At 41.3% G+C, this 21938-nt stretch overlaps 1 protein-coding gene across 6 annotated transcripts in view; it reads right to left on the bottom strand.

Annotated features, from left to right (window-relative positions):
• Gpatch2 (G-patch domain containing 2) overlaps positions 1 to 21938 on the bottom strand; it is a 306528-nt gene that overhangs the window by 91477 nt on the left and 193113 nt on the right. For 3 of the 6 annotated variants that reach the window (XR_008218055.1, XR_008218057.1, XR_008218058.1), the window contains one exon: positions 10705 to 15317. The exons of 2 other annotated variants lie outside the window; for them this stretch is intronic. Coding sequence is in view for 1 of the 4 variants with exons in the window: in XM_052737954.1 (XP_052593914.1) it covers positions 15305 to 15317 (13 nt within the window). In the remaining 3 variants the exon portion in view is untranslated. Of the gene's footprint in view, positions 1 to 494; positions 15318 to 21938 lie in introns of those variants that run through there. One more of the 6 variants, XM_052737954.1, reaches the window with a different exon arrangement.

The raw sequence follows: 21938 nt of genomic DNA, 5'->3' as shown, positions 1-21938 counted from the left end.
TGCAACATCAGCTATGCACAAAATTCCCATCTCCTGTTAGGAGGGTCAGTTCACAGTTGGTACCTCCCTTTCCCAGCCATGACCAGCTTCAATCCCAGAGAACACTTCATCCTTGAATGCTAATTCCATGGTTCTAATGGTAGGCAATTTGGGGAAGGAAATTGGCAGAGGATTTAAATTTTAAAATAGAACTTCTTGCAGCTCACCTGCAGAACATTAAGACCCTTGAAAGGACTCCTCTGGAAGATGAAGAACCAATGTCACCAGGAAGATATCTATTCCATAGGAACGTATTAAACATATGGGGAAGTGTGCCTGTCAATGTGTGATACACTGGGGACCAGAGGAGTGAGATCTGTTCTTGGTTGAGAGAAGTATGGTCTCCATGCCCCTGGGCACATCATTCAGTCTCCTAAAGCTCATCCACTGAATATAAAAATAGAATACATTATAGAATGGGTGTGTGTGAAAAAATAAGGTGGAAGTATTTAGGCTGATGATTTTCACATAGGAGTTGCTTTATTGATGTCAGCTAAACATACCTAATTAGCAACACAGCCACAGCCATGGGAAAAGACAGCACTCAGAGTTCAACTCTCAATTTAGAATACACGTCGTCTTTTGTCCCTAAGTCTGTGGAGGCTTCATACCATTCTTCTTTAAAAGCAAACGAACAAACAATGACAACAAAAACAGCTTATGACAAAGATACAGGGAAGCTTAATCTCATCACACTTGGAGGTGTGAAATCGTCTAACACCAGCCAAGCTCTCGTTTTCAGATCAGTTGCCTGATGAAATCCATTTTGTCCAAAGTTTGGTTGAGATGTCTCTGGGACAAAGTATCTTTAGGAAATTCCTAGCCTTACAAAGGGTGTATGCAGACAGGGAAGAGATGTTGCCCTCACCGGTTCCAGACCTCATTCCCTTTCCGTGATGTGTGTGTCTGGCCTTTAGGATGGCTGGGATACTGGGATAGCAGATTCCACAATGAAGAGAGGAAATATCATGGACTCAGTGAAGACCAGGATAGTTGAATCCAGGAGAGCAGCAGTCTGAGGTAGATCTGAGGACATGCATGAAGTGAGGCAGGCCATCTGCTTTCTGTCTCAATGGCAGTAATATTTAATGCCTGCTATTGAACTCAGATGTCTCTCATGGAGAGACAGAAGTAAGCAAACCACAGTGAAGATGAATCTCCCATCCCGCCACTTTCTTGTCCATAGCCCAACCCCACCCCACATTTATCTGATCCATTCGTATACTGTCTTCCACACTCCAGGCTGAGTGATACAACATATGTCCTTGACTTTGAGGGAAGAACTTAGCAAAGGAAATTTAAAATTCATACCAATAGGGTATGGAATATCTTTAAAGACTTGACCCTAATCTCAAACAGTAACAATTCCCTAAGTAATTGTTTGTAATTTAGAAAATCTTTGATCAAAGACAATATTAACATTTCTGTCTATTCCTTTTCCATAAGTGAGTATAGAAAAATATATCGCATATATTATTTCACAAGCAGATATATACATAAATGTGTCTTATATAATAGATGAATTGTTGTTTGTGGTTATAAGCTAATAGGTGTATATTATGTATTTTTACACAAATAATCTTTTTTTTTTTTTTCGTTTTTCGAGACAGGGTTTCTCTGTGTAGCTTTGCGCCTTTCCTGGGACTCGCTTGGTAGCCCAGGCTGGCCTCGAACTCACAGAGATCCACCTGGCTCTGCCTCCCGAGTGCTGGGATTAAAGGCGTGCGCCACCACCGCCCGGCCCAAATAATCTATTTTTATCTTGAAAATGTTCTATGAAGCAGGTAGCCTTATTTCAGTGCAACAGATAAAAACAAAAATGAATGTTAGATGTTAATAAAAATGAACAAAATGATGGAGATAGTTAATAACGAACTCAGTTGTTAACAAACATGAGCCCCACCTGACTCTGAAGAGCAAACTAAAGAACTTGAGAGATTTGGGACTGGCTCTAAAGCAGTGATTCTCAACCTATGGGTCACGACCACCACAGGGTTTGCATATCAGATATTTACATTACGATTTATAGCAGTAGCAAAATTACAGTTATGAAGTAGCAGCAAAATAATTTTATGGTTGGGGGTCTCCATAGCATGAGGAACTGTATTAAAAGGTCACAGCATAAAGAACATTGAGAAGCACTGCAGTAAAGGCTTAGCTGTGGAATGTGCTTGCATCAGTCCTTCTGAGACGGCAGTGTTTGTCTCTAGCACCCTGAGGAACCAATGATGTACCTACAGATGAACAAGCTTAAGGATCTAGAGAGTCTCAGAATGACAGGATGCATGTAATAACTATTAGCTGCAGATTCTCTTAAGTACCCGAGGAACACAATGCCTGTTGCATCCTCTCTTAGCGTACTGAACAATCCCCAAGATGGTGCTAGGTGACTCCTGCCTCCTGTTAGTCAGCTAGTCGATGCTTTGGTATCCTCTTCCTTTGAGTGGAAGCTGGATGTGGTAATTTACTTCTAACAAAAGCTAGGAAGAGCACCTTTGAGATTAATTTATAGGAACTGTATTTTCCATTTTGAGCATTCTCTCTCATTATCTTATTCTAAGGGAGGCAGATTCCACATTGTGAGTGGCTCTATGGAATGGTCCATGTAGCATCCAACAACCAGCAATGACTGAAGATCTGTCAACCTCTGTGTGAGTGAACATGGAAGTGGGTCATACTCCATTTGAACATTGAAAGTATTGTGGCCCCACCAACACGTTAAGCCCAGTCTTGTGGGAGACCCTGGACAGACAGCATGGTTGCTGAGGCATGTGGTGAATTACACCAGGATTTCTGACTATAAAACTGAGTGCTAAGCCCAGATGGTAGAAAGCTTGCCTGGCATGTGTGAAACCCTCAGTTCCACCCTTGGCACTGGATAAACTGGGTATGATGGTGCACATCTGTAATCCCAGCACCTGGGAGGATCAGGCATGGGATACAGAAAACCATGTCCCAATGAAGAAATACATTTTTGTTTAAAGCTGCTATGCTTAGGGTCATTAATTACACAATAATGAAAAAATAAACACATATGGGAATAAAAAAAAGAATGATAAAAAGAATACATGGTATAATGGAGACCTACTCAAAAATACATACTGGTTTACATTTATTTTTTAAAAAGAGGATTTTGTGGGGAAAATGGGGTAGGAAGCACATGGGAGCCAAAGACACCTTTGTTTACATCAAATTCTTTCCTGTAGCTTATCACGACATTAGGTGCCATGTCATTCTTTTGACAGCTCACTACACTAGAGCCCCATAATTGGGAAAAAGAAAATTGACTCAACAATAATTATAATAATAAATGGCAAAATTCACTTGAGCTTTCACTTGTCAGTCAGATGGCAACATTTGTCACTGGGCTTCAAGACAGTGATGTGACTGGTGTCTCAGATCAATGGGCGGATGACGAGACTATGAATGATCATAACCACAAATGTCAGCCTGCTCCCTTTAAATGCACTCAGAGTTGTGGAGATAATCGGAAAGGTCACATCGATAGTCGCCACCTGCAACGTCTCTCCTTCCGAAGTCTATCAGACAACATGGCGTCTCTGGAACACACAGAGAGAAGCCGACGGCAATAGAAGCCTGACATTTAATAATGGATCAGGGCACATCATTGTCCTATTACATAATGGCAGATCTTCTCTACCTCTGAAGACCAGCCAGGGCAATGTCCCTGCCCCCCCTCACACAGAGGGCAACCGGATTGCTCCAGCCAGAGGAGGAGCTGCTCTTATGTCTCACTGACTGGGAGAGCCAACCACGTCTATGTACCCTGAGGTGAAGGCACCTGTGAGACCACAGACAGGCAAAAGATATAAGCTCCTGATTCCACACCATGTGATATGGGAAAGTCCCAACCAGAGAAAAGTCTACATGTACACTTTAAAAGAAATGCAACTTTGGTGCTTTTTTTTAATACATATAGTAACTTCAACTAATTGCCAAAATAAAGTTTGCTCCCTCTGGCTTTAATGAACAGATTAGTGGCACTTGCATTAGCAATATCATTTGCATAAAATTAATTTGCTAAAGCCTTTTAAAATAGTGTTCAGAGTGGTTTAAGCATGCTCACTGCCCTATTTATACTATTAATTTGTTAAGTAAACCTTGCTTTTTAAGTAGGGCAGAAGTGAAGCATGAGTCCAGCTGAAGTTGGAAGATGGCAAACCTTAAACTCACTGAAGTCTTTATCAGTATGCTTTTCTGGGTTAAGGTAGTAAGAGGTTTGTAAAACATACTCCCAGCATGCCATGGTGACAGTGTTTGTTAATCATCAGGTAATAAGAAAAAGTAGTTCAGTTCTAAACCTGAGTTGGCATTCTCTTTGTTAAAAGTGACTTTCCCTATATCCATTTTTTTCTGTGTATGTGTGTATATCATTGATATGATCAATCTTCACTCTTAATGATTGAGACAGAGTCTCACACTGAAACCAGGGTACACCAATCCCCCTAGTTTAGCTAGCTAGCTACCCCAAGAAAGCCTTACCTCTGTTTTCCAAGTCCTGGGATTACTGCTAGGTCCTATGCCTGCCTGGCTTCTCTGTGTGTTCTGGGGTGCCAGACTCTTGAATCCATGCTTATATAGCAAGTTTGTTGGCCACAGAGCCACCGTCCACTCTCCTGAACCCATTTCTACATGAAACTAAAGCTCCCTTCTACTCAATGCCAACATAAGCAGAACTGTGTTAACAATAGATATGCTAACACGGGCATCTGGAGAAGCCAGGAGGCCTCAGGTCTACACAGAGAACTATAGGAGCTAAGGAATGCTGAGAGTGAGAGGAAAAGCCTTCCCCAGCCAGCCCTGAAAACATGCATACATACAAGTAACATTACACAGACCCAGAAGGTTGTATTTATGTATTTAGGAGAGTGTGTGTGTGTGTGTGTGTGTGTGTGTGTGTGTGTGTGTGTGACAGAGAGAGAGAGAGACACACACACACACACAGAGACACAGAGAGAGACACAGAGACAGGAAAAACAAAAAGAAAAAGAGGCCAAGAATTTGAAAAAGGGCACAGGAAGGTATAAGGGAGGAAAAGGAAGGGAGAACTGTAATTATAACCTCAAAAATTGAAAGAAGTGTTTTTTTGAAAACTATTTTGAAAAGTTTATAGGAAATTAGATAAAACTTAAAGGAACCTAAATATAAATATGGTCATATATTTTCTTCCACTCATGTGTAAATACCTCTTCTCCTAAAAATATTAACAATATAGAATAATTTGCTATTTAAACCCTGATAGCACTCTAAACAATTCATTAAATTCAAGGAAACCTCACTTAATAGAGCAACAGGATTTGAAAAATATTATTTAAAAAGTTAGCTCCAGAATTCGCCAGGAAGGAGAATATTTTAAAGATTCTCCCTCAAAACAAACTTCTAAGTAGAATACTTTGGGGATAAAGTCACTAGCTTAGGCTACTGTGGATCAGATAATTCTAAAGGGCTCCGGTGTGGAAATACTGGGTCTGGGGAGAAGCCTCGCTGGGTGAGAATGCTTGCTGCTGCTCAAGGCATCTTGGCTCCCCTCTGTCCTGGAGTGATCAGACCTCGGTGCCTTCAGATTGTCAAAGACTTCAAGTTCACCCTACAGAGCATGCTCAGTCTCATCTCCTCCGGGATCAGCTGTTGCCAAATCACACATATTTTCTATGCCCTCAATTTTGGATCCAATGGGCTGGAATATCTTTGGGATCCAAATGGCAATGCTGAAGCATTCTGCCTCACGTCAGCATTCTTTATGCCGTAACACCGTGACTCAGGCACCTAGGGAAATTTCCGGGTTTCATTACAGTAAGTTGAGTTCACATAATTTTTGACAGCTTGTCACCTGCTCAATCTTCCTTGTTAGAATACAGCTGAGATACAGTATTTCAAGCTTAATATGTTTTTCCCCAAGTCTCAATATACTGCGAACTTTACCATGGGCTTTAGAGAGAAAGGCTCAGAGACCTTTTTGTAGGCTCAGTTGTCTTGTTAGTGGCTCTATCAGGAAGCCTGTTTACTAGTTCCATTTCTGTTATTGTCATAACACACTCCGACCAAAAGCAATTTAGGGGGAAAAACGATGTATTCATCTTACACTTCCAGGTCACAGTCCATCATTGAAGGAGGTCAGGGTAGGAACTCAATCAGAAACTTGAAGCCAAAACCATTGGGGAACACTGCTTGCTGGCTCTCTTAAAGGCTCCTGCTTAGCTAGTTTTCTTATGCATCACTTCCCAGAACCACATGCCCCCAGAGCGCTGCAGCCCGTGGTGAGCTAGCTGCTCCTGTATCAGCTAACAAGAAAGACACCCCCCCCAGAGCTATACTCCAGATCAATCTGATGTGGGCAATCTCCCTCCATTGATACTTCACTCTCCGGTGACTGTGGGCTGTGTCAAGTTGACAGTTAAGGCTAACTAGGATGGTTGCATAATGTGGGAGCCTCCTGCACATGAGCTGGTTATTTCTGAGCTTGGTAGACCCAAGTCATGTCTTTTGTTGGTTGTCTGGAATCTCACACCTTTGCCCTTCAAAATGTAAAGGCAGCAGCTTCTTCAGATCCAGTGAAAGGTAAAAAGCCACCATCTGAGGAGCAAGCCAGAATTTTCTGCCTAAAGTCCTGTTAAAAGTAATGTGGTGGTATCTTGTTTAATTGAGTCTTAATTTGCATTTTCTAAATGTCTGGCGAGCTTGAACATCTTCTCACGTGTTTGCAATTTCGTTTTTAAATTCAAAACATCCCCTGTGGTTCTCAAGCCTATACTGCTAGGTCATGGGAGAAAAGTGCTCCAGCTCGCCAAGGTTGTCAGCTGTTCAAGCTAATTGTGCAACGCATGAATTTGTCATCTCTGTGTCCAGAGCATCCACGGGGACTCAGCACTCCCTAAGCACCCCAGAGGCAGAATTACTTAGTGCTCCTTCATTTGCTTGTAAACTGACTGTGCACAGTCATCCTACCCCAGTGGGCTACTTCCTGCCATGCCTGAGAATTTCTGGCCCTCCAAGACTCATGAGTGGCATGCTGATCAAGAATTAATTGTTTCTGTTCTCAAGTCTGGGTGATGCAAGTTAGACTAGCTACTATTCTAGCTACAACTTGGTTGTTACAACAGCTAAGCAAATGCCAGTAAGAAGCAAGGGTTATTTCCTAGGAAGCTAAGCTGGTAAAATGTTGAACAAGAAAAGAAAAGATAGTGGGAAAGGAGACCCTGAAGTGATAAAAGACCTCATGGTATTTCACACCCATCCAAACAACATTACAACATGGTTAAGTCTTTGTAAATCTGAATGAAATATACAACATTGGAAGTAAATTTTCAGTGTGGTTTATCTAAGGAAGATGTTGCCAGACAATGGACCAAGATGTAAAGAAAGGCTTTGAAAGGATATAATAGATTTCACTTATCAGTATCTAGCTAAAAATGTTATGCAACAGAACATTTGAAAAATAAAGCAAATATTTTAAGAAATGGAAGCCGGAAGTGTCTCTAGGTGGTGGAGTACTTGCCTTGTACACAAGGCCTTGGATTGTAACCCCAGCAACGGAGAGGAGGAGACCGAGGAGGAAGGAGGATGGTAAAGGAGAGGAGGAGGAGGGAGTGAAGAAGTATTATTAAACATTAAAACACAATATTTTAAGCCGGGCGGTGGTGGCGCACGCCTTTAATCCCAGCACTCGGGAGGCAGAGCCAGGCAGATCTCTGTGAGTTCGAGGCCAGCCTGGGCTACAAAGTGAATTCCAGGAAAGGCACAAAGCAGCACAGAGAAACCCTGTCTCGAAAAACCAAAAAACAACAACAACAACAAAAACCCCACAATATTTTAGAGTAATTATCATTTAGTTATGAATATTTAAAACACATACAATAATACTTTAAGACTTATTTGTAATTTTCATATTGTGAAATTTCACAAAATTTATCTTAGTTCCTTCCTAATATTTTATTATATCATTATAATAGTCTTAGTCTACCTAGTTTCCTAATCATTTTAATCTCAGATATTTGGGGAGTTTCTGTTTTTCCATATTAATAAATACCGTGATTAACTATTATTGTGTATAACTTTCAAAAATATGTTGGAAGGGCTAAGGAGCTAGCTAGTGGTTGAGAGCACTGACTGCTCTTGCAGAGGATCGATGTTTGGTTTCCAGCACCGATACCACATACTCACAACTACGAGCAACTCCAGTGCCTGGTGTTCTCATGTCCACTTCTGGCCTCCACAGGCACCAGCCATGTGTATTGTGCAGTTATATACGTGTAAACAAAGCACTCACACACATAAAATGGAATTTTAAAAATATTTTAAAAATACACTAGAGTTTGTCTATAAGATAGATTCTCTGAAACTAACAAGAAATTAGTGGAGTCCAGGCTGGCCTCAAACTCGTGATCCTCCTGCCTCCACCTCCTTCAGCAAATCCTACATGTGTACATGTGTGAGTGCATGCATGCACCTGTGTGAGTTTATATGCACCATGTACATGCAGGATCCTGGGCAGGCCAGTAGAGGGTGCTGGATCCCCTGGAACTAGAGTGGTTTGAGTAACAAGGTGGATGGGTGCTGGAAACTGAACCAAGGTTCTCTGCAAAAGTAGCGAGTGCTCTTAACCACTCAGCCATCTCTCCAACCCCCTAAAGGTTTTCTTAAACCATTAAGTTTACTTGGCAATATCTTTTTTTACCATATGCATTTTAGTATAATTTTATGAACATGCAATTTAAACCACTCTCCTAGAAATGAATGTTTTCTGTTTCTATATTGTATTATAAATAATATCAAAACCTATATTAATGTTGCATTACTCCCTGAGGTTACCTTCTCAAAAGTAAAATAGCCAACGGAAGGCTATTAGTAATTTTATATATGTATCCATAATATACTTCAGAAGGGAGAGACTAATATCCACTCCCACCAACAGCCACTGCATGCTTGCACATCTGCAGAACGCAAACAGTAAGCACTCTAATTATGTCGACTAGTCACACCTGAAACCATTTATGTAAATGACCCAATTCCTCTGAGATTGTCCCCAGGTGTGTGGATTTACAATCCGATTCTCTTGCAGATCTGTTCTTTGGTTTAAAAGGAGTCAGTTTATACTGCTGTTGTGTGAAGGGTAATGGAGAAAGTGCAGACAATACAAACTTCCACCACAGAGGTATTTATCATCTCGGCTCATCTATCATTATAGACCCTTTTGGCTAAACCTACCAGCTGAGGTTTAAAGGCCCTGATGGGTCATTGTCATACACCTGTAGGATTCTCTGACTGCTTGGGTATTGATTTATCCATTTTGGAATTCCTTCCCATTGATTTATTAAGCCTATACATCTTGTGGTGGGCAGCTTCTGTCTATAAAAGGTGGCTGAGAGAACCATTTCACAATCATGTGTTTTACAGCTCCCTGACATTCATGGACTGGCTCTGATTTGCCCAGTGCTGGTATCAGTGCTAAGAGGAGTTACAAGTCTGGCCTCAGTCTTGATGCATTGTTGGCCCTGCAAAGTACAGGGTTGAGATAATAATAAGATCTGATAACCAAACTCACAGCAGAAGGGAGAAGATGCTTTTAGCCATGCAGGTTTCACAGCATTTGTAACGAAGGAAGGACAGTGGTAGAAATGGACTTGTGCATTCCTCAAATACTCACGAAGAAATTGGAAATTGTCTTGGTTAAGACAGTGCCAAGTTCATCAGAGAGCCCAAAAGCTGAGAGGTCAAGACAGTGGCCGAATTTGCAGCTGTAGCAATCACATCTGGAAAATCTCACCAGTGACAGGACAGGGCTGCTCTTTGACAGGGACAGGGTGTCTAAAGTGTCTTCCTATGGCCTGCTCTTAAATCGATGGTACTAACACCTTTTATATGGTAGGGACTTTGGATGGAAAGCCAGCATGAAGTAGTGGCGTCCAAGGGGTCTGAACTTAAATTCAGCATTTAGAAGCTGTGAGACTTTGGGAAACTCACCCATGCTTTGTGCTCCTTAATGACCAAGGCATTTTACATTATTTTAATTGTTTTTTTAAATGTACATATAAAATAATGAGTTTTAATCATGATATTTTCATATTTATATTGCATTGTATTCAACTAATATTCCCTCTCACTACCATATTCTATCCTTCCTTGCCCCCCACAACCTGGTTCCCTTTCTCCACCAACTTGTCCCCTTTCTATTTCATGTATGTGTGCATATACGTATGTATGTATTTAAATCTAGATTACACATCTGAAACAAGACAATATTTGTCATTCTTTTCTGCCCCATTATCCTCTCTTGTTCCCCGACCCTCCCTTTGAGGACCTTTCTTTCCTCTTTTCATTTTCATATAATATTTTTATCTTTTTAATGAAAAAATATTATTATTTGTGTTTGTGATGTGTAAAGGCAGGTGCACCCAGCATGCTTTCAAAGGTCAGAAGGCAACTTTGTGGAGTCAGTTCTCTTTTTCCACCATTACATGGGTTTTGAGGATTGAACTTGGATCATCAGGTTTGTGTGGCATGCATTTACCCACTGAGCCATCTCTCCAGCCCATAATATCACATTTATAAAATATAGCCTCTATGTGACAAAACATGAGATACTTGTCTTTCTTAGCCGGGCTAACACAAGAGAGACCAATTAGCTCTCCTATTCCACCCATTTACCTGCAGAAGACGTCATTTCAATCTTCCTGAAGGCTGAAGACCTGTTGTGTACATGGACCACATCTTCTTTGTCCATTCATCTGCTGATGGACATCTAGGCTGCTTCCATTATCTTGGCTATTGTGAGTAGTGCACAGTAACAAGGGGTGCAATAGCTCTGAGCAAAGCTGGCCCAGTTGTTGGTCATTTACCTGGAGTGATAGACCTGAGTCATATCGTGGTTTTCCTTTCAGTCTGTTGAGGAATCTCCATGCTGTTTGCTGGTCTGAACGCCCAGTGGAAGTGTAGTAGGGTTCATCTTCCCCCACATCATCATGAGCATTTTATTTTCCTGATGCCAGTCATTCTGATGGGGCGAGATGGAGTCTCAAAGCACTTTTAATTTGCTTTTCCCTGGTGGCTAAGGACCTGGAACCCTTTGAAAAAAATATGTATTGTCCATTTGTGTTTTGCCTTTTGATAACTGTCTGTACAGTCTATTGACTGTATGGCTTTAATTTTTTGAGTTCTTTGTAGATTTTAGATATCAACCCCATGTAAAATGTGTGTTTGGGGAGGTTTCCCCTGTGTACAGGCTGTTTCTTCCTTAGCTGATGGTTGCCCTCTGCGCAGAACCTTCTGGTTTCATATGATGCCACTTGTCACCTTTGCAAGTATTCACATCACTGTGGTGAGCTTTTCTAGAGAGCCTCCACCAGTTCCTAGACACTGTGGTGTTTTTCCCTGGTGGTTTCAGAGTATCACATCTTACAGGAAGATCCATTTTGTGAAGGTTGACACGTAAGTGTCATTCTCCTGCATGTGGAAATATGTTTTTCCCAGCACCTTTGGTGAGAGGCTATTTCTCTAGTATATGTTTTTGATAATTGTGTCAAAGATTATGAAGCTGTGGCTTTGTGTGTTTACTTCAGACCCTTTATCCCACTCTATTGGTCCTGTATCTAGTTTTATGCTTGTTCCTTGCTGCTTTTGTTGCTGTGACTCTGTGACATAATTTGAGGTCAGAGACTGTCATATCTCTGATATTGTATTCTTTAGATCAACTACAGTTGTGCCTACTTGAGGTCTCTGAGGCCTCCATATTATTTGGGGGATTATTTTTTCCAGTTCCATGAAGAGTACTGCTGGAATTTTGAGGGGACTGTGTTGAATCTGGACTGTTTTCAGTGATGTGGTCATTGCCACACAGTTAGTTCTCCTAAACAAGCAGCTGGGAGTCTATCATCCAGTGTCTTCTTCAATCTCTTTCTTGAGGATTTCCAAGTTTCCACTATAGAGAATTTTTACCTCCTTGCTGAGGTTTATTCCTGTGGGGTTTTAGCTGGTTTGGAAGCTGTTATTAGTGAGGTTTTGCCTTCATTTCTTTCTTATCCAGTTGATTATTGGTATATCAAAAGCTATTTTATTTTTTACTTTATATTCTGCTACTTTACTTACTACCTATGGTTGCTTGGTTGGTTGTTTTGTTTGTTTGGTTTTGGTTTTTTGAGACAGGGTTTCTCTGTGTAACAGTTCTGGCTGCCCTGGAACTCTCTTTGTAGACCAGGCTGGCCTCAAACTCACAGAGATCCGCCTGCCTCTGCCTCCCAAGTGCTAGGATTAAAGGCGTGTGCCACCACTGCCCATCTACATATGATCTTTTAAGTACAGGATCACCATCTGTAAGAAGGGATAATTCTCCTTCTCCTGTTTGTATCTCTTCCATGATTGACCTGGCTTTGTTTCTTCTCTTGCCTAATTCATCTAGCCAAGACTTCCGGCTCTATATTCAATGAGTGAATACACTTATCTTATACCTATTTCTGAAGGAATTCTTTCCGCTTTTCCCTGTTTAATGTAGTGTTGGTTAGATCTACCCTTCCTGTATTGGGTTCTTTCTATTCCTGCTTTCCCTAGCTCTTATCATGAAGGAATGTTGAACTTTGTCAAAGGCCTTTTCTGCATTTATTGAGATGTTCATGTGATTTCTATCCTTGACTCTATTTATATGCTGTTACATTCATTGATTTACAAATCTGCAAGCATCCTTGCATTCCTGGAATGAAACCTATTTTATCATGACATATCATTCTAGTGTGCTTCTGAATTTGGTTGTCATATTTTCTTGAGAATATTTTCATGATGATCACCAGGAATATTAGTCTACAGTTTCCTTCTTTCTTTCCTTCCTTCCTTCCTTTTTTTCTTCCTTTCTTCCTTTCTTTTTTTCCTTTCTGTTCCTTGAGTGTGTTCTTTCTTGGTTTAGGTATGAGGATAACACTCCTCTCATGGACCAAGTTCAATACTGTTGGTTCCCTTTCTGTGGAACAGTTAGGGGACACTAGGCTAGCTCCTTTTAAAAGTTCGGGTAGAATGCAGCATGAACAAACTGTTTCTTGACTTTTCTTTGTTGCGTGACTATTACTGCTTCAGCCTTCTCTGTTGTAGGTCTGTGTGGGTCATTCATATCCTCTATTATCTAGAAATTTCTCCACTTCTAGATTTTGCAGGTTTTTTTGGAAAGCAGGTTTTCAAACTGTTCCCTATTGAGTCTCTGAGTTCTCTTGGTATCTATTGTACTGATTCCTTTTTCATCTCTAACTCTGTTGATTTTGCTCTTCTTAATTTTTCTCTGTTAATTTTTACTTTTGTTTAGTTTGTATAAAGGGTGGTTGACCTAGCTTACCATTCAAAAGCCAACTCTAACTCAGGAGTCTTCATACACTACGTTTAGTGTCATTCATTTCTGCCTGTTCTTTCTTATTTTTTTCCTTCTACTGTTTTGGGTTTGGCTTGTTCTGATTTTCCAAGATCATAAGATGCACCATTAAATTATTTATAAAAAGACATCTGACTTTTTAAATGTAAGCACACATAGATATCAACTTTCCTCCTTGAGTTGATTTATCTCCCAAAGTTCTGATTAGTGCTAGTACTTTCCCTTTCATTTGATTCTAGGAACTTTTAGATTCCTTTTCTGATCCCCTGAATGACCCACTGATTAGCCAGAGTATGTGGTTCAAGCTCTGCATACTTATGGACTTCCTACTCATGTAGCTGGTTTGTGTCTTACTCCACTATGACCTCACATGATGCAACAGAGTATTTTGATTCTTTTGTATTTGTTATTATTTCATGGCATAAAATGTGGCCGATTTTAGAGACAGTTCCATGGCTGCCAAGAAGAATGTGTTCTGTAGCTGTTCAATGGAGTATTCTGTAGATCTATGTTAAGTGCACTTGGCCTGTGGTAAACTTGAACTCTGAAATTTCTTTGTTGATTTTTTTTTTCCTCTGGATGATGTCTACAAAAGGATAGTAGGGTACTGATGTCACCTTTATTGTTATAAGTGGTCTCATCTGTCCCTTTGTGTCCAGTACCTTTTTAAAATGATACGTGCACTAATTTCCTGTGCACATACATTTAGAATCATTCTATCACCTTCACAGATTGTTCCCTTTAGTAGTAAGGTAGTGACTTTTTTCTCTTTCCAGCTAACTTTGGCAAATATAAATATAGCTCTTTGCTTGTTTGGGGCCTCTGTTTACTTGGTAAATTGACTACTTTTTTTTTTTTTTTTTTTTTTTTGCTTCAGCCTCTGCGTATGGTTTCACCAATGAGGCATGTTCCTCCCAAACAACAGAGAATTGAATCTTGTTTTAAATCCAACCCACTAGTCTGTGTTTCTTCATCGAGGAACTAAGACTATTTACCTTGAGGGATTTGCTGAGCTCTTATAATTTTCTTGATGTTTCCCTGACTGGTTCCATTGCTATTGTTTTCTCTCTTCCCTACTCATATTAGGAGTTCTCCGGCATGCTAATTCATTTAGTTTAAGCTAGAGCCTCCTCCTTTAGTTTTTATCTGGCTACCTCACCCTGGGTGAGACACTGTCCACAACTCTCCTGCTTAGCCATGGGCTAAGTGATGAAAACAGTTCTCTGCCCAGATGAGGTCAGGAGTCAAATCCATTTTCAGAACCTACGCAGAACGTCTCCTAAGTTTTGACTTCCTGAGGGTAAACTGGAACACAGACGAATATTGGGTCTGCAGGGTGCTGAGGGAGCCTACAGACACAGAGAATGTGTGCAAGGGCTGAAGCATCCTTTGGAGTTTGACTGAGAAATGACCCCAGAGGCTTATGTATGTGAACACTTGGTCCCCAGTAGATGTCATTGTTTGTGGGGTAGAACCTTTAGGAGGTGCAGTCTTGCAGGAGGAAGTATGTCTTTGTAGGCTGGCTTTGAGGTTTCATAGCTTTGCTCTACTTCCTGTTCTCTCTGCTTCTGTGTGTGCACGGATGAAAATGTGATCAGCCAGCTTCCTGCCCCTGCAGCCATGCTTTCCCTGACTGCCACCATGGCTTTCCACCGTGACAGACTCGATCTCTCTGGAACCATGTGCTAAAGTAAACCCCGTTCTCCTCTAAGTTGCTTTTGGTCCTGGTATTTTTTGACAGTAACAGGAAAGTAGCTCTCACACATCCTTTCCTCATGGTGATTTAGGAAGGGACGAGGATCAGACTGGAGGCCAGAAGTGGGGCTCCACACATGCCAGTGAGGAGGTGGAACATCTAGGCCAGAGAGTGACAGCCACATTTAAGACTGTCCTTCCAAGCTGTTAGGAAGGGATCCTGTGAAGACAGAGGGATGGAACACATTATTTTAATCATGTTAGGTTGAATTTTTTTAATTCTAAACATTTAGAAATATACTATGGAAGCTTCTATGTGTGCCCTTCTGAGCCTCATAAACTAAACTGCACTTTTAAAAATCATAGAAAAACGGTAATCCATGAGTTGAATCAGGGTGTACATCAGCTTAAAAAGATCACCTGAGATTCTTATGAAAAATACAAATCTGGGCTGAAACCTCCTAGGTATTCAGACTTTGTTGACTTAGGCTGGGACTTGAGACCATGACTTTTAACTGATTTCCCAAGTTTTAAATTGGATTGGTTTTAGGGATTTTGTTTGTTTGTTTTAGATAGTACCTTGCTACATAGCCCAGGATAGCCTTGAAGTAAGTGTTCAGCCTACTTAACCCACCCCAGCCTTCCAAGTGGTAGAATCCAGGCATGTGCCACCACAGCTGGCTTTCCTGGTTGGTTTTAACAGAGGTGATCCAAACACCATCTAATGTTGGAGAATTCTTGGTGGAGCCAGGAATTTCACTGACAGACAAATGAAAGTAAAGGATCGACAGACAATTCTGAACTATTATCCACCAAGTGCAAACTCAATTTTTACAGTCAACCAAAATTAAAGTATATTAAGCAATGTTGTTCCCTACCACATAGTCCCCTTGGAGGTTAGAGGCCTATCCCAAGCAAGCGGCTATTGCTCAAAAAACGGTGACACTAATTTTTTTCCATTGCTTTAGAGCCCCATGAAAAGCCAATCTCATTATTCCACATCACAGTTTGCATTTGACAGAAAGCAGCATTCTCCAGAAGGATGGTGCATATTACTTAGCAGATTTAGTTCCTGTGCTTTCCAAGTCAAAGAAGTAATAAAAGAAGATCTATTATATAAACACACCTGTTTATTTCAGCCTCCAACTGAAACCACACTAAAGTGAGGGTGGGGGAGGAGGAGCCCATTTACAAAGACAAAGAAAGTGAGAAGACTCCAGAGGCGGTGGGAGTCAGTGCTACAGAATCTGGAAGTAAGTGCAGGGGTGTCCGTGAGCTTGGTGGCAAAGAAAGCCGGACCCTGAGCACAATAAGGAAAACAAAGGGACAGACTGGTGTCACCTCTGGACCCTGCTTCAGGAATCAGAGGTCACAAGCGACTTTAAGGAGGAGTGTGGTCTTTGGATACAAACATCTGAAAACCGACTAGTTGGCGCACCCAATAAAGAGCATTATCATCTAGGAAACAAGAAGTCACAGTTGGAGCGCCAGCTCTGCCTTCCTAACTTCCTTGACTCTGCCCTTTTCTGAGAATCGGATATGACCTCAGCTTGGGCTCCTCTGATAGCAGCGGGAAGGCCACGTCCGTTCCTGGTGAAACCCTGAGCAGAGGACCATTTTTTTGGTGGTGCTCTTGAACACAAGGAAGCGTTTCCCAGAAGCCATGTCTTCTGCTTCCCCCTTTCCACCTTTCCAAAAATCATGGCACATCTCCATGCCTAACCCTTGATTGACTGAGACCATTCACTACCCAGGCCATGGGGCTCGGTCCACCCTGTGGCATCACTTGGCTAGCATGCTCCTCAGTGAGCAGAAAGAGGCCACAATAGCAGAGGCAGCTAAGAGGGATCAGCCACAGAGAATGGAGTCTTGGACCCAGCAAGGCCTGTTCTGTGGCTGAGGTTAATGCTTTGAGTTAAAAATCCATCCACTCACTTTAGGTAACTTTGAATTTGGAGGTAATTTTAAGACATGTGCTTCAGTATGGAATTTACAAAGGTCCATCAGGACATGTTTTCAGTCTGAATGATTCCTAAGCCATTGTTTTCAACCACTGCTTAACTCCTTTGTAACTCTCATTCCTTTCCCCGGACCCCATCGTTGCATACTAAAACCGTTCAAAAATCAACTGTGGGGAGAGGGAGATTGCATGGTGGGTAAAGGGCTTGAGTGTGAGGACCTGAATTCTGGATCTAGAACCTGTATAAAGCCAGACACAGTTGGGTGGGTGCGGGGGTGGGGTGGGGATCTGTAATGCTAGTGCTCCCACAGAGAAATGGGGAGGTGGAGATCAGACTCCCCAGAAGCTAGAAGGCCAGGAACGTACACCTACTCAACAAAGAGACCTTGTCTCAAACAAAGTGGAAGGCAATGACCTCCACACCTGAGTTGTGACATGTCACAGGGTATGGGGTGTGGGGGGGAGGCACAATAATAACAATAACAACAACAATAATGGTAACAGTAACTACACATGGAACAGAGGCTAAACATCTCTGAACCCCTATTTTGCCCCACTTCAATTCCACCAAAGCTTGTGATTTGTGGGCACAAGGATGACATTGACGATAGACGCTAGGAATGAGAGTAATTAAGAGATGTCAATGGTCGAAGAGGTGGGGATCAGTTCAAGCCCAACTGGGGCATTTAGCTATTATACTGCTGCACCCTTTTAGGCCTCTTCCAGCTTATAAATATTAATTTAAAGACTACCAACAAGGAGTAAACGGATTTGGGCATAAACCTTCCTGTCAGGGGTGATTTATAGCCAATAAAAGGCGAGCAGGGTAGAGAAAGCCCGCCTCGCTAGGTTTACGATAGACAGTGAAATAGTACCATCAAAATAAAAAGGATTGCAGTGTCGGGCCGTGGGGGTGTCTCCCTTCTTAATAAGCAGTGGCTAGAACTGTATTGTTTGTGTTTATCAGGGCCTCACACGGCCAAGGGAAACTTCTCCTGGATTGCTCATTGAATGTGGACAGATTTATAGGCTCACGGCCCAAGCACGAGCGAGATTATTAGGACTTAAAAGATAATAGCACCAGCAAGAAAATTAAAACTGCTTTCCCTACTTAGATTTCATCAGTGCATGACGTCTGCTCTTTCTATACCCTACAGTGGTGTAGGAACGTGTTCAAAGTAAGATCTGCCTCAAGCGTCTATGCAGGAATGACTCCATGCCAGAAAAATCTGCAGCCACATTCACAGGCCCACAGGGGTCTGCCTACATGTGTCCGAAAGTGATGCCAATGCAATTGTTTTGTAGGGACTGGGGGTCGATGGCTCAGTCAGGAAAGTGCATGGAGGCCTGAGTTCAAATGGATCCCCAGTATACACATAAAAATGCTGGGTGTGGTAGGGCGTCGATGACCCCAGCTGGGGGGAAGCGGAGATGATGGAAGCGTGGCTAGCACAAAGCCCTGAAAAGTCCACGGTGACAGGGACAAGCAAGATAGAAAATAACCCACACCCTCAAGCCAGTAGACCTCCCTAAGTAACAAGAGATACTTCCAGATGAATCAAGTAAGTCTGGGAGAAGGTAGAGAGCAAGGTTTCATGGATCACCCCAGGCTGCTAAGTAGAAATACTTCCATGTTACACATCACTTAGAAATCAACAGCACTGTAGTCTTAGTGTTGGGTGGTATAATAGGCTGGGCATCCAGATACATAAAGTTTTTTTCTTGTGTCTACATGATTAGAGGAAGATGTATTTATACATGAATAACTTTATGGCTATTATAAGTAACCCACTATTGGTTCATCAGAACTTCTAGCTTTAATATAACCTACATTTTGATTTTGTTAGATTGAATGAGCAAATAAAAGCACAACTCTACTTTGTAAATTTTTAATTGTGCCTCTGTGTGTGTGCGTGTACGTGTGTGTGTGTGTGTACGTGTGTGTGTGTGTGTGTGTGTGTGTGTGTGTGTGTGTGTGTGTGTGTGTGCTCATAAGAGCAGGTGCACTTAGAGGCCAGAAACATCAGTTAACAAGCAGTTATGAATCTCCCAGTGTGGGTGTTAAGAGTCAAATCTGCAACACTAATATGTGCTCTTAACTGATGAGCCATCTCCACCCCCCACCCCCCCACACACACACACTCACACAATTTCATTCCTGCTTCCCAAGGTCTCATAATCTGACTGCAGTTCTGTTGTGGAAACTTATGGTGAACTGGACAGAAGATGTTCAGTCCATTGGGAACTATTGTTTTCCCATGGCTTACTATCCCATTGCAAGAGCTGGCATTCATGCTTAAGGATATAAGGGACACTGTGCCCATTCTCACTTGTTCTCACGGACAGTGAACACCCTGTTCAGACTCCTCCCAGGAAGGGTGATGGCATGTAGCTAAGTTTTCACTTATCTACATTTCAGAGATTATAGAAGTGTTCCTTTTAGACCATTAAAGGGACAAATAAGGTGGCCTAGGAGGGATTTATATAAAAAGTGGTAAGTCTGATGGAGTCTGTCGTAAAACACATGGAGGTACCAGCAAAGTTCCACCTGGAGATCACACCAAGATTCAAAACTAATGGGGATAGATGTGTAGCAGGAAGCCTGGAATGAAGCTATACCTGGCTTAAAGAGAACAGTATGGTTGAACAAAGCTTTGATGGTGGAATTAACATGAAACAAAGGCCCTCTGAGGAAGATCAGTCTGCAAAGAAATGAGGAATACATATAACTTTGTTTAATTTATGGGATTTATATGCTGCTGACCAGTAAGTGTAAAGTCCCATTCCCCTGGTCCTCACTATCACTCATGTATCACTTGTCAGTAACTGTGATGCACTCGGAACATAACAGCTACGGTAATATTTCTGTTCCCACTGCAGCTTTACTGCACCCATGAAACTCTGTAATCTTTAAATTCCCTCACTGTTAACATCTGCCGAAACATTATTGGTCCCAGCATAGCCAAGCTGCTCAGAAATTACATTTAGCAGAGTAGTTAATGCTAAGGGTGTAATTCTAGACGCAACCGTGTCTGAAAGCGGCTTTAACTTGCCCAGTGATTGTGTTTCTTTTAGGTTTTTCTTTCTTTTGTATCTATCTTGTATCATACGCTCATTGGCTTGAGGGTGTGCCCTTTAAAAAGCTAGTGAGATGGACAGGCAGATAGACAGATGTGCACGCAGTTTGTTATTGTTCAACAAACACCATTTTATATACTGACACTTTCTATTTCATTCCTCCAATTGCCTCACTCCCTATAACATTTAAATTTCTTTTTTAAAGATTTATATTTTTATTACTTTTAATTATCTATAGGTGTGAGTATCTGAGTGTGTATTGTGTATATGAATGAAGGTGCCTTCAGAGGTTAGAAACATCAGATGCCCTGTACCTGGAGTTACAGGCAGTTGTGAGCCATCTGACATAGGTGCTGGGAACTGAACTCAGATCCTCTGGAAGAGCAGGAAGTGCTTGTAACCACGGAGCCATTTGTCCAGCCCCTAGAGCTTTTTTAATGAAAGGACATATCATTATAAAATGAGATTGTGAGCATTTAGCAATTTGAGTTAGGAAATCCAGCAAATTTCTATAAATTCAAGACATTTTATCATCCTTTAAAATAGTTGAACTATACTATTTTGAACCCTAACAGTTCTTCACTTAAGAAAAATTAGCAGGTTGGTTGTGGCTTCTGTTAACCATATAGTTATTCTATAATCATGAATCAATTAATTTTTTAAGAACTACTCTACAAAGCTACCTTTGTGCTTAATGCAATTAAATTGATATGGTATTGACAGTATTTTATAATAGTATACACATCTCATATCAACATGTTTTATATTAACATATATATTTATATTTTGTTTAAGGAAACATGACCCTTAAGCATCTTAAAAATATGCATATTTCAGATCTAGTGGATGCTTTGATAAATTGCTTGGTAAATGGCAAAGGTCTCTCTGCTCCAGAAAATAGTCTTTCACAAATTAAAATATTAAATTTCAACTTGTCTTTATTATCAAATATTAATACATAAAAATAACTTGATATTGGGCAAATAATATGCCTTATTGTTTTCGGATCTTGTTGAGAGAAGGAAGCGCATACTCCTTGGAAAACAGACAGTGATGTTTTCAAACAAGATAGTGAAAAATCAGGCTCTGTAAAGGAGGAAAAACCGTTCTGGGGTCTCCTTCCTACTGAATTTAGCAGGGTTTTCTAGATCTTCCTCAAATGTACGAAGTACTTGCTCAAGTTAATGTCGTGAAGTACGTTGTAGCTAGAGACAACGATAACATTTCTCTGTATGTGCGAATCTTGTGCTGCCTCCCAAGCACTTCCATAGTTGTGTTATGTGTATGCTGAATGTCTGTTGAGGTTATATTCTTAGCTGACTCTGCAGGAGACATGTGAGGATCTGATGAAGATCAAGACTTTCCATATAATCAGGAGTGGATTTAGCCTCTACTGGCCTTCTCTCTGCATCACAAGGAAACTTCATCTCTGGATTTCCTACTGTCATGCCAAGAATCATAACACTCAGTACTCGACACCCTCTGGGCAGAAACCTTTCACTCTGTACTACCATACTCTACTTGTTGGACTACCTTCTTGCTTGGTCTATCTTTATTCAGTCTCTGTAGGGTTGGATTTCGTGTGTGTGTGTGTGTGTGTGTGTGTGTGTGTGTGTGTGTGTGTGTGTGTGTGTGTATACATTTGCAAAGGTACCCACAGAGGCAAAAAAAGGGTATCAGATCCCCTGGGGCTGGAGTTACAGGTGGTTGTTAGACACCATGTGAATACTGGGAACTGAACTCTCATCCTCTAGAAGACCATTAAGTACGCTTAACTGCTAAGGCACCTCTCTCCAGCCCCTT

Source organism: Peromyscus californicus, unplaced genomic scaffold, assembly GCF_007827085.1.
Source record: "Peromyscus californicus insignis strain IS unplaced genomic scaffold, ASM782708v3 Scaffold_14__1_contigs__length_90479793_seg_2, whole genome shotgun sequence".
NCBI lineage: Eukaryota > Metazoa > Chordata > Mammalia > Rodentia > Cricetidae > Peromyscus > Peromyscus californicus.
The sequence above is the reverse complement of the archived record's forward strand: the minus strand, read 5'-3'. Positions and strand labels throughout refer to the sequence as shown.